Raw genomic sequence first — 14113 nt, 5'->3', positions numbered from 1 at the left:
GCAATTATTACACTAAAATGGAGCGACCTGAGGTAAAATTCCTGCAAATTAAAAAAAAAAAAAATTGTTTGCTTGGGGGGGGGGAGGCTCGGGGGGGGGGTTCGTTCGAACCCCCCGAACCCCCTCTGGCTACGGGCCTGCATATATACATATATATATTAGCGCAGGCAGCACAGCTTTAGATTATGAGAATCATAATGCTCTGTCTTCTGCTACCAGAGCATATGAATCAACTTTTCCTTTGAAAAAATGCACTGCTTCTGCTGTCTTTGGACGACATCTACTAGCTATTATACCCATAGAAATAATATAGATAGATAACCTAGAACGCTGATTCGCCCTGATCTCCCTGTACTTAAAGGGATTGTTTACTCTAGGTTCTATGGTTATTTTCAGTTAATTTAGGTTAAAATTACGCTACATAAAAAGTTTCATGGTTCAATCACCATTAAAAATATTATTAAAAAATGTTTTAAAACTAACGACTACAGTTTGATTACAACGACGGTGGCGCCACTCAAAGCGCACGATCTGATAAGTTGCGCAAAATCACTTTCCAGCCAGCGTGATTTTTTTTCCTAGGTCAATCAAGAACATAGGGCTCTAGTGAGCGCTGCTATTGGTTGAGCTTGTTTCGTCACTCAATGACAAAACACATCCAAAATTAATAATTCCAATATTCCTCAATAGCCTAGCGAGTACAGCACGCAATTCAAGGCTGAAAGGTCGGTGGATGACACGTGACCACTATTAAATCACTACCGGTTCATTACCCTGTTAGGTTAGAGCAGAGCACTTATATCAACTCAGTTGATATAAGTGCTCTGGTTAGAGGATGTGACGCGTCATCGGCCGACCAATCGGAGTGCCCACAGCTCGTGCACTAAAGCTGACGTGACGTTTTGTGGTTGCATTATTTAGGCTGGCCAGCTCTGGGCTGGCTATCGTGTGTGTCATTGACATGCACATGGAGATGGGTGGATGGTTACTGGTAATATAAAACGAATTCTTTCAATGTATGGCCCCCATTCGACTGCGCGACTGTTTTTCAGGCTCAAATGTGGTGTCGATTAGTAAATTCGCGATATTTTTTTAAAACGCCGGACAACATATGTCATAACTCTAATGGTGCACAGCTGAAGTACATGGCTACCTAGCTTTAATATTGCCACTCGGCCGAAAGCGGTTGAAATATTATTTTTCAGCTCCTGAAATTTAATTCTTAAGTATAGAATCCTATGGAGGATTTAATAGTGGTCTGTTCTCATATGCAACTTTTTCGGGGTGGCAGCATGGTCGCGGGTGTCATGTCGCCGTTCAAATTTCGTAGCGTTGATGTGTAATTAATTATAACAATTAAATTAGGTATCTGGTAAGAAATACGTGTGGGTATAGACGATTTGTTATACAGTAAGTACAGTTGTATGCAGTAAAATCCTAGAGGCTACTGTCCCTTTAACATTCTAGGTTATCTATATTATTTCTATGATTATACCAAAGATTATACCTAAAGTTTTTAATACTTTTCCGATACATTTCCATACCGTCTAAACAATAGAGCATGTAGTGCGATTAGACTGGTACCCGGTCCCACCTAGACTGGTACTTGCTCCCACCTAGACTGGTACTCGCTCCCACCTCAATTACTCGTGGTTACTCGATTACTCGTGACCTAAGCCGATAGGTGGGACCGGGTACCAGTCTAGGTCCTACCTCTCGGCTTAGGTAATCGAGGTGGGAGCGAGTACCAGTCTAACCTACTCACTGATCTCTATAAATAACATAGGTTTTATATATATATATATATATATATATATATATATATATATATGTTTTATTATAGAAATCAGTGGACCTCACTGATCTCTGTAATATAATCTATATTATAGTGATCAGTAGTGAACCTACTGTACTGGCGTATTTACATAGAGTTATATATTAGACCCCTTGTATAAATAGAGTTATATATTAGTACTATAGAGTTATATATAGAGATATATTAGTTATATATTAGAGTTATATATTATTATATATTTATATAACTCTATGCGTATTTACTACTAAGTTTTTAATACCTTTCCGATACATTTCCATACCGTCTGAACAATAGAACATGTGATGTAGTGCGATATTATCACCGAGACTGCTGACTGGTTTTCATCTCACATTTGATAAACTGCGGAATTTTGTAGGGAAGTTGAGCTGCGAAACCGTGACAGGATAATAGGGTAATAGGTGACAGGGTAAGCAAAGTTTACTATAATTCTAGCTCGTTGCGTTGTCCCGAAATGCACATTCAAGTTGCCTGATCGATAACGAGGCTTGCGAAACGCCAGGGTTGAGCTGGCGTACAGGCGGTAGATAGTGTAGTGAAGCGAAACATACCGCCTGTATCATACAGGTTAAGTAATTAATGGTATAATATTGTGGGTACGTACCGGTGTGATATCGTTGTTATTCTCTTCGACTTCAGCTCAGGCGACGAATCGGGACCAACAAGAGCCGCGGTGTTCGTCAACACTAGCAGCGTCATGGATGACTATGAATGTCCGAGATGCAAGACTACGAAATACAGACACCCGTCTCTGAAGCTTATGGTGAATGTCTGTGGGCACTCTCTGTGAGTGTATTTAGATTTAAGAGTGATAAATGAGTGGAGATGTCCCTGCAGTCTAAAGTAAACCTTACTAAGTTTCTTTTTCCCTGGTAGTGGTATATTTTGGACTGTTGATTTTAGGCAGTGGCTGGAGGTACGGCAGCCGTATCTCTAATTAACGAATCCGATAGCCCCTGTGGCGTCGGGCGATGCGGAGCGCGATTGGCTGCAGGCGGGACGTATCATAAACAGCTGTTGTCACTGCAGCCAATCGGGCTTGGCGCTACCGGGGCTGATCGAATTTGTGAATCGTCTACAATCTTGATGGATCGGCACGAACCGTGAAAGTTTTTATGAAGGAAAGTTTATATACAGTGACACCACAGTGGAACTGTAATTGAGAGGTACGGTAGTAGGACCTATTTGTGAATGTGCGTTCATATTATTTTCAGTTTTTACTGACTGTCCCAAGTGCCTGTGGTACCTCCAGCCACTCCATTGATTTTAAATCCTGTTCTAATATAAACCAGGATGATATGATACAGCAAACGTGTGAAATGTACATATGTTGCTGTTTTCTAGAAGTTCTACTTGCCCCGCTGTTCTTGCAGTACGTGTCATGGATATGAATATGCACACATGATTAATCCCTTGCACGCACATGCACACGTATAGACCTGCATGCATACATGCGCACACACACGGAGACGGCCCAAGGATATAACAGCTGTCCACATTTGCACATGTCGCACATTGCGAAAATGCATTGGGGAATTTGGGGTCACCTAATTAATACATACTTGAACCCACGGAGACACGCACGCACGCACGCACGCACACGCACACAAGCATCTTTACTATGTGCACGTTGTGTGTTACATTGCAGCTGTGAGAACTGTGTGGAGCTGCTATTCGCGCGAGGATCGGGAAGCTGCCCAGAATGCGAAACTCCTCTCCGACGTAGTAACTTTCGCATACAGCAGTTTGAGGACACGCTAGTAGAGAAGGAGGTGGACATCCGCAAGCGGATTCTCAGGGAGTATGTTGGCCAAAGAAAGCTGTGTATAGTACACGAAACGTATGAGAAGTAGAGAAAGTACCTACACGAACAACCTTTACACTTCATCAGGGTTCGAAATTAGCACTCGCACACGCACAACATGCGAGTGGATTTTTTTGTAAATTGCAAATGGAAAATGTTAGTACTTACTATTTTTTGAAAATGGATATATACAAAGTGCTCTACATTGCGATCAGAATGGTTGCATCGGCGGCGAAAACGCGCATCACTGGTCCAAAAAAGGCTAGTCAAATAATAGGTCACTGCAACACACCGACTAGCTTGCACATAGTAGTGTTATCCATGAGCTAATATATAAATTAGGTTGTGACAGCTAATATCAATATCATTATTGGGATTACTCAATTGAAATGATGTTCTTTCAGTTACAATAAGAAGGAGTCAGACTTTGACACACTGAACGAGTACAATGACTATCTGGAAGAAATCGAGACAATAGGTAAAGAGTTAAGTTTAAGATACATATAATTACATGGTGCTGATAGATCTGTTAGTCTTCCATATATCTTTTCATTTAGTATAACACAGCACAACAACATAAAACACTCTTACGTTAACACAACTGAACCTCTGAAATCGTATATATATATATATACAGATTCATTGTTGGAAAGTATGTTGTCAAAAGTTGTAAACATCTCTTGTTTGTTGATATAGTCTTCAACCTGATGTACAACACTGATGTCGAAGAGACGAAGCTGCAGATTGAACAATACAAAAAGGATAACCAAGCAGTGATTAAAAAAAACAAATCCAAACTTGTAAGTATTCTCTTCTAGTAAGTTTTGGCAACATAAGGTCAAGACACACTGCAGTGACAATGACCAACAGTATCGCTCAGCGTCAAAGTCACAGTGATTGGCCTCGCCTACATTGCAGGTGCTAATGACTGGGATTAGGTCACTGTTCGTCTCCTTTGTTGCTACACAATGGCAGATGTAAACTCGAGCCTGTTGAATGTTACATGGGCCTACCATTAATTTTGCAATCCTGTCCTAAGGATAGCTAAAAGTTTTCTGTTAGTTGGGAAACCTTGCACAATAATTGCCTAAATCTTATAAAAATAGAATATCTCTGCGCACATAAATTGATCTGTTCGACTGATGCCATTGCAATCCTCAAACAGCTGAGCAGCTCAGTTTCGTTAAGGAATTTTTTTTTGGCATCCCCACGAAAATACTTATGTGATTGGCTATTTATGAAGTGTTGTTCAACGATGTCGGTGGCTATTAGAAACAATTCTAAATATATTTGTCGATTCTGTTATTGCAGTATGTTATCGCTTGTGTGCGCAGCAGCTCATTGGAAACAATAGTTTTTAATTTTCTAGAATGGAGTTTGAATGTTACGGTAGGTTGTTGTCATTATAGTGTGTCTTGATCTTGAGGCAGTAGGATAGAATTTGTGTGCAGAAGCATTCTATGTTAATATATGAATCCAAAGTAAATACAAAATATGTTGGGGATCGCCTGTGGTTGAATTATTTCAATGTTGTGCGTATAGACCTTTTGATGAGCTACATTTTTCCATTTGGTAGAGCCAGGATGAGAACTACATTGATGCTATGCTGGAAGAAGAAGAGCAGCAAAGACTAGATAGGAGAAGGCAAGCATTGGAGGAGGAGAAAAAAGAAAAGGTGGCGAAGAGAAAGCACAAGGAAGATCTCATTGATGAACTGGTACATTTATGCATAATATTCAGTCATTAAGTAAGATTAAAGGCATAATAGGCCCATTGATTATGCAATGTTGACGAATGCTAGAGTAACTGGCACCTTGTGTAGTTAATAAGTACATAACCTTACATCCAAATGTGTATTAGCTTGTCCAATATCACTGCTGGTTACTAAGAAATGTGTAATTAAAATCTGCGGTCAAATAAATCGGTTGTTTACAGTTTCAAACCGCAGCCGCCGAATCGGGTGTGATACAGATTATAGTGCACCGGACATTTTCGCATGCATGCTCGGACGTACGCAATGCTATCATCAGTGATTTCCATTCTTGTGGTCTGAGTGCGCATTCCGTACGTTATGGTTTTACTCTTGAGAATAAATGAAGATACGAAGATCTTGAGATTACAAGCAACATATAAATGTGAAAAACAATCACGAAGCATCCGTGTTTATTACGTTCATGCAGTATCTCTGCGCACTGGTAGATCATCTCCAGCTGTTACCGTTCAGCTGCTTGAAAGCTCTTGCTGCTGTATTGCGCTCAGTTGGCATGCTAGCGATAATTGTAATGAACGTGGAATCCATGTACGAAACACGGACCACCACTGCACCTCCATTTCATCTGGCGTTCAAAACATACGGGCCGAACAAATGTTTTCACAAAAGGTTCAGATACAAGGAGGATTGTTTCAGCTGGTCACAGAAGTTACATTTGCAAACGAATGCTTCCAGATGTTTTCTGACCTTCCTGCTGATCACATTATGGCTACTCACACGGCCAAAGTACCGCAAGCAGCCATGGACGGGCACCGGGCAGGGGCAGCAACATTCTCTTCAGGCATCCGCGTGGGAGTGGTGAGTATCGCTTTCAGAGAAAAGCAAACAAGTAATAATCTTACGCCCATTGGCAGAAACAGTATAAATACCGATGACTTTCGTAAGTCTAAAGTGTCATAACATTTGTGCAATACTTCATGTGCAAAAGTTATGACTTTTTAAATTTATAATAGTGACAAGTATTTACATTTTTTCTGACAACAGGCCTGAGATTCCTGATGTCAGACTCCTAACTACTAATGATGTTTCTCACAATGGTCCCCTTGTGCCTCCTTTTGGAAGTCTTGTAATTCGATCCTATACACCTGTACAGCCACCATTTCTAATAAATACTCTTTTATATGTATATAATCTGAACCTATAAGCTCCCATAAGCTATGTTTTTAGCTCAGCTGACGAAGTCAGATACAGCTTGTAGAATCGCATGATTGTCCGTCCGTCTGTCCGTCAACAGTTGGGCACAAATCTTACATTTCTCATTCTCAATTTTCTTGCACGGTATACGATGATTAAGTCGTACATCTTCAGTAGGGTCACATTCCAAGGCCAATCTAGCTATGCCTACAGCCCTGGGGCCCGTTGTCAGAAACATCGTAAAGTTAATGCTAAGATAACACTTACGACTAATGTTAATGTTACGAGAGTAGCGTTGACAAAAAACACATCGTAGCTACGAGCAAACTCACGATAACAGGAACTTCATAATTTCATGTCACAAGGCTGCTGATTGGATGAAAATCGATCACAAAATTCAAATTCATACACATTTATTGTACATCACAGTAATTTATGCATATTATCAAGAGTACATAATAGGAGAAGAGTATGACACCGTTTTAACAGCGTTTTGCATAGTTTTCAACTTGTAAATATTCTATCAATATGTGAATAAATATATTCAAACTTTACCTTACTTTCATCTATGATTCTCCCTTAATCATATGACACCACCAATTTACCTGGAAATCGTGTGTGTTCTTCAAAAAAGTTCTTTGAATACGACACGGTTTCAAACAGTTTCCACAAATGGCAGCATGTGTTAGGCGAAAGTTCGACCAAAGTTGATATGCGGCGGCAGCACCAGGTTGTAATCAAGATACAAGATAGAGACAATAGAACACTAATCCCATACTAAACTTTCGCCTACACATGCTGCCATTCGTAGAAACTGTTTGAAACCGTGTCGTATTCAAAGAACTTTTTTGAAGAACACATATGATTTCCAGGTAAATCGGTGGTGTCATATGATTAAGGGAGACTCATAGACGAAAATAAGGTAAAGTTTGAATATATTTATTCACATATTGATAGAATATTTACAAGTTGAAAACTATGCAAAACGCTGTTAAAACGATGTCATACTCTTCTCCTATTATGTACTCTTGATATTATGATGGCTAACCACATATAAATAATATTTGATGAAAATCGATGCGGTCATGAATTTATTCTGCACAACAAAACAAATTCTCACACTGTAACACGAGACGCGAGAGTCGTGGTCAGTGCAAAAGTATTTAAAACAAGAGAACAAATGCCATACGCCATTTGTAAACGTTTTGTTTTGCTTCACGATCGATAGATAATTAATGTTTTTGACGTGTTATTACTCATTAATATAAAATATAATATCACTATAATTGTAATTCTTAGTCTAAATGTGTTATTTTCATCTTAATATTAAAGTTACGAGAGGGTCTGGGCTCTCGTAATGTTAAGTGTTTAAGAGGATATTTGCGAGGATTTTTCGTTCTCGTAACATTACGATGTTTCTGTCAACAGTTAACGAGTGGAAGTTAATGTTAAGACTAATGAGTAATGTTAAGAGTAATAAGACTAATTTTGTTTCTGACAACAGGCCCCTGGACGTTTATTCCTTACGGAATGTCCCTGCGTTAAAGCACTATTTACAATCCTTTTACTTTAATTAATGACAAATATGTGTATATATGAGCCTCGGGTCTGTTACCCTTGGGTGGAAATTCGTTTTGGCTGCACTTCTCAGACTCGGTCGCGAGCTAGAGTGGACGCCACCCAGTCGTTGTAAACAAAACTGTATCACGTTAGTTTTCAAACATCTTAAAAAAAAATAATCTAAATGGTGATTGAAAACCATGAAACCTTTTATATGTAGGCACAGCCAAACTGATACCGATCGAAGCTAAAAACTGATCTAGAAAATCACCTATGAACCTCCATAAACGACGCTCATCTTTGGCTCGAGTAACTATATTAAGGTTAGTACTGGCAACCTGCCAACACGCGCAGATGTGCTCTAAACTCCAGGACAGCTCGATGCGAAATCACAATTGGCCGGTCCGGCCAGCAAAATGGCGAAACCCCGTGGCTACCGTAGGCCCTTTGAAGGCTGTGTACAGCCTCAACCTGGTAGGAAAAGCGATCGACTCCGTGCCGAAATTGGAGGTCCCAGTCCAAAAGGACACAGGCAGCTTTTAAGACATTTCTGAAGGCACATGGGCTGACAGAGCGCTGAAAATAGCTTTATGATTTTTAGAACGGTTGAGCCTTACTTTGCATTTTTATTGGCTTTTATGTGAAAAGGATCCATGGAATGTTAATTGTTCTGCTGGACTATGCCGAATAGATAATGCTTCGGATTAACCTTTTGATCGTCCTGCATTAGGTGTCGGTTTAAACTTATTGGATTGCTTTAGCTGTTATGAATAGAATTTGAGCTGCCGCTCGTTTTTTGGTCTTAGCAAGAATTCTAGTGACATCCTGGATGTTAATGATGCTACAATGTCATCAATTCGAAATATCAAATAAGCTGGAGAATTTTGGTTGAAGAAGTTTATTCCCTTGAAATCTTATTATATTTTCTATTGGGATATAAATAAATATAAAAAACTTTTGCTGTAGCTTGTCATGCTGTTATCTATTTAACGTATGCCCTGTCCAAGTGCCAGTGCATGGTGGGTGGTTTGTATCTGGTGTTAGTTCTTTTGCTGCGTTATTTTAGATTACAGGGGCAGCTCTCGTATTGCTACCTGTATGGGGTTGCCTTATGGTAAATGGATTTCTTACTCTATCTGTCTGCCAAGTATAGTCTTTACTTACTAATTTGACGTACCGATGGGAGGCTGTTCCATCTTTATATACTAGAAGGATGGGCACTTTAATAAGGCGCTACGACGTCCACTCACCGGGTCGTGGCGAACTTTCTAAATGATCCCATACGTGAAACATTTCTTTTGATGTAAGGCTCCTTGATACCGATCTCCTATGCCATTCCTACTGTTTGTGCGCTGGGTGTTAGAGTGAATTCACATTTTTTAGGCGACTTAACAGGCGTTTACATAGAAAAACCTCACCACTGGCCACCACAGAGCACCGCAGTAATTGAAACCTATGAGCGGCGTTGTCGCTCTCGTGCAGGTCACTTGTTATCTAAACTCTGTTCTCCATCTATGTGGCTCTGTGGCCTCAGCACTCTTCCAGACCACTCCGCGTTGATTTGTTAGAGAGTGCATTCTCTCGTTGTTCTAAATATTAAACTCAGGATTGATGACTGATACAGCAATACTGTGAAATTGTACCTATGTGCTGTTTTCTAGAAGTTCGATCTGCCGCCAGACTTGCTGTCTTGGCAGTATTACGTGTGCATGATTATGTAATATGCCGCAGCGATTATGGATTAACCGCTTCACAGCTGCCGTGCACGACGTCATAGACCTGCATGCAGTAACATGCGCATTATGGACATACGTGAGAGCGGCCCAAGGATCATATACGCTTGTCAGCCCTTTGCACATTGTCGCATCATTGCGCAGATCGCATTGAGGAATTTTGGGGTCACCTAAATTAATGACATACTGACCCACAGGAGTACAGCCCACAGCGACCACTCCCGGCGGCCAAGCACGCACAACTGACCTTTACAAGCATAATTCTTGAGATATGTGCCAGCGTGGGTGGTGTGTTTCGAGTTGCGGCTGCGAGGCAGGGAGAGCACGTGTGCGTGGAGGCTGCTATTTGCGCGGAGATCGGGAAGCTGCCAGAATGCGATAACCCTCTCGCGACGTAGTAATTTCGCATCAGCAGTTTTTGAGGACACGCTAGTAGATGAAGGCAGGTGGACATTCGCAAAGCGTGTATTCTCAGGGAGGTATGTTGGGCCCAAAGACAGCTGTGTATAGTACACTGAAACGTAATTGAGAATAGAGAAACTACCTAACGATCACACGCTTTGACACCTTTATCAGGGTTCGAGGAAGTTGCGCAGTCGCAGACAGGCTGTGCGGGTGGGCCGCGACAAATGTCAAGTGGATTTTTTTGTAAATGTGCCAAATGGAGAGATATGTTAGTAGGCTTGCTATAGTTTTATGAAATGGATTATACCAAGGTGCTCTACAGTTAGCTGAGGCAGGATAATGGTTGCATCGGCGGCGAAACGCCATACACTGTCCAAAAAAGGCTATCAATAATGAGAGTTCACTGCAAACACCGCGACAGCTGCCAGCATAGTAGTGTTTTCCATGAGGCTAATAATAAAATTAGTTGTACAGCTCATATCAATATCGATGATTGGCGATTACTCCAATTGAAATGATGTTCTTTATCAGTTACAATCAAGCAAGGAGTCAGGACTTTGGACACACATGAACGACGTACAGGATGACTACCTGGAGGAATCGAGACAAATCAGGTAAACAGAAGTTAACGTTTAAGATACATATAATTACATGGTGCTGATAGATCTGTTACGTGTGTAGTCCTTCCATATCATCTTTTCCATTTAGTAATATACAGCAGCACAACAACATAAAACTACTTGCTTACGTGTAACACAACTGAACCTCTGAAATCGTATATATATATACAGATTCATTGTTGGAATCAGTAATGCTTTCAGTTGTAAACATCTTGTTGTCTGAATAGTCTTCTAAACTGATTGTACAAACACTGGATGTCGAAGAGTGACGAAGCTGCAGATTGAACAATACACAAAAAGAATAACCAAAGCAGTGATATTAAAAAGAACAAATCGCAAACTTGTAGAGTTATTCTCTTGACCTAGTAAGTTTTGGCAAATACAGGTCAAGGACAACACTGCACGTGACAATGAGCGAACAGTATCTGCGTCAGCGTCAAAGTCAGCACGGTGAGTGGCCGTCGCCTAACATTGCAGGTTGCTAATGACTGATTAGGTCACTGTTGCGTCGCTCCTTTGTTGCTACAGCAATGGCAGATGTAAACTCGAGCCTGTTGAATTGTTACAATGGGCCTACCCATTAATTTTGCAATTCCTGTCCTAAGAGGAACGCCAAAAGTTTTCTGTTAGTTGGAAACCTGCACAATAATGTGCCTTGAAACTTATAAATAGAATAGCTCTTGCGCACATAATTGATTGTTTCGACTGAGTTGCCAATTGCAATCCTCAAACAGCTGAGCAGCTCAGTTTTCGTTAAAGGAATTTTTTTTTCTGGCATCCTCCCCACGAAAATACTTATGTATTGCTATTTGTATGAAAGTGTTGTTCAAGCGATCGTCGGTGCGCTATTAGATAACAATTCTAAATATCAATTTGTCGATTCTGTTATTGCAGTATGTTAATTCGCTTGTGTGCCAGCGCAGCTCATTGGAAACAATAGTTTCTTAATTTTTCTAGAAATGGAGTTGAGAATGTTACGGTAAGGTTGTTGTATCATAGTGTGTCTTGATGCTTGGAGGCAGTAGGATAGAGATTTGTGGTGCAGAAGCATTCTATTAATATATGAATCCTAAAGTAAATAGCAGAAAATATGTTGGGGATCGCCCTGTGTTGAATTATTTCAATGTTGTGTGCGTAATCAGACGCTTTTGATGAGGCTACATTTTTCCATTTGTTCAGATGCCCGAGGATGAGAACTACATTGATCGCTATGGCGCTGGAAGAAGAGAGGCAGCAAAGACATAGATAGGGAGAAGGCAAGCATTGGAGGAGGAGAAAAAAGAAAGGTGCGAAGAGAAAGCACAAAAGGAGATCTCATTGATGAACTGGACATTATGGCATATATTCAGTCATTAAGGAAGATTAAAGGCATAATAGGCCCATTGATTATGCATTTGACGGATGCTAGAGTAACTGCTGGCACTTGTGTAGTTTTATAATAAGTACATAACCTTACATCCAATATGTGTATTTAGCTTGTCCAATATCACTGGCTGGTACTAGAAATGTGTAATGTGAAAATCTGCGTCAAAGTAAATGATCCGTTGTTTACAGTTTCAAATACGCAGCCGCCGGCCGAATCGGGTGTGATACATTATTATAAGTGCACCGGACATTTTTCGCAGCATGCTCGGACGTACGCAAATTGCTAATCATCCAGGTCGATTTCCAGTTCTTCGTGGTCTGAGTTGCGCATTCCGTACGTTATGGTTTTACTCTGAGAAATAAATCGAAGATACGAAAGATCTTGAGAATTACAAGCATACATATAAATGTAAAAACAATCACGAAGGCGTGCAGTGTTTATTAAAGCGTCATCGCAGTAATCTCTGCGCACTGGTGATGCATCTCCAGCTGTTACCGTTCAGCTGCTTGAAAGCTCTTGACTGCTGTAAATGCGCGTTCAGTTGGCATGCCTAGCGATAATTGTCAATGAACCGTGGAATCCATGTACGAAACGGCACGGACCACCACGCACCTCCATTTCATTCTGGCGTTCAAACATACGGCCGAACAATGTTTTCAGCAAAAAGGTTCAGATACAAAGGAGGATTGTTTCACTGTCACAAGAAGTTACATTTGCAAACGAGATGCTTGCAGATGTTTTCTGACAGTTCTGCTGATTCACATTTATGGCTACTCACACGCCAAAGTAGCGCAAGCATCCATGAACGGGCACCGGGCAGCAGCAACATTCTTCTCAGGCATCCGAGTGGAGTGGTGAGTATCGCTTCAGAGAAAAGCAAACAGTAATAATCTTACGCCCATTAGCAGAAACAGTATAAATCCGATGACTTTCGTAAGTCTACAAGTGTCATACACATTGTGCCGCAAGGTAGCTTCATCGTGGCAAAAAGTTTATGGACTTTTTAAATCTTTATGATAGTTGACAAGTATTTACATTTTTTCTGACCAACAGGGCCTGAGATTCCCGGTGTCAGACTCCTAACTACTATGCATGTTTCTCACGATGGTCCCCTTGTGCCTCCTTTTGGAAGTCTTGTATTCCCGAGTCCTATACACTGTACGCCCAACCAATTTCCTTCATAAATACTTTTTTACATATGTATATAATCTGAACTATAAGCTCCCATAAAGCTATTTTTTAGCTCAGGCTGATCGAAGTCAGATACAGCTTGTAGAAATCGCATGAATTGTCCGTTTTGCGCGGCCGTCTGTCCGTCAACAGTTGTGGCACAAATCTTAACCGCTCGACGTTCGTTTTGATATTCGGGACGTCGGGGGGGGTGGGGGGGTCGCGAAAAGGGACTCGTGGATGTCAATTGTAGGGGGAGATATTTCCCCTTTAACCTAAGGTATAGGAGGAAATACGGAATTGCGGCACACAATATCAATGGCTCGACTATCGCTCTTAATAATTTGATGTATACGTGTGATGGGGAGAAACCGCATCACCAGTCGCGAATTGGAGATCACAGGCTCAAAGGGCAGTGGGGGAAAGGAAGATATCAGTACATTTTCTGAGGACATGGTCTAAACAGACCCAGTGAAAAAACTTTTTGTTTCAAGTGCTGACGGGCAGCCATTTTTAGTCACTTTATTGAAAGGACGCATAAATGTACTTTCCAACGACGTGCGAAGAGTAAGTGTCTGATAACCTTTTGACCCTCAAAAGGAGGGTTAGAACATGGATTTGTCTGACTGTCAACAAAGGAACTGAATCTGCTTTTGCTAAGTAGAGCCCCCTCACACCGCCCCTACCCCCCCAACCTTGCCCCGTACCCCCCCGTT

General features: G+C 41.0%; 1 protein-coding gene across 1 annotated transcript in view; it reads left to right on the top strand.

Annotated features, from left to right (window-relative positions):
- The first annotated feature begins 2110 nt into the window (after positions 1-2110).
- LOC106814013 (CDK-activating kinase assembly factor MAT1-like) overlaps positions 2111-14113 on the top strand; it is an 18236-nt gene continuing 6233 nt past the window's right edge. The window contains exons 1-7 of the mRNA XM_014818269.1: positions 2111-2243; positions 2474-2620; positions 3483-3635; positions 4043-4116; positions 4335-4438; positions 5215-5355; positions 6085-6207. Of these exons, the coding sequence (XP_014673755.1) occupies positions 2532-2620; positions 3483-3635; positions 4043-4116; positions 4335-4438; positions 5215-5355; positions 6085-6207 (684 nt within the window). The 5' untranslated portion in view covers positions 2111-2243; positions 2474-2531. The remainder of the gene's footprint in view (positions 2244-2473; positions 2621-3482; positions 3636-4042; positions 4117-4334; positions 4439-5214; positions 5356-6084; positions 6208-14113) is intronic.

Source organism: Priapulus caudatus, unplaced genomic scaffold (assembly GCF_000485595.1).
Source record: "Priapulus caudatus unplaced genomic scaffold, Priapulus_caudatus-5.0.1 Scaffold854, whole genome shotgun sequence".
Taxonomy (NCBI): Eukaryota; Metazoa; Priapulida; class Priapulimorpha; order Priapulimorphida; family Priapulidae; genus Priapulus; species Priapulus caudatus.
Note: the sequence above shows the minus strand (reverse complement) of the source record. Positions and strands in the feature narration are given on the sequence as shown.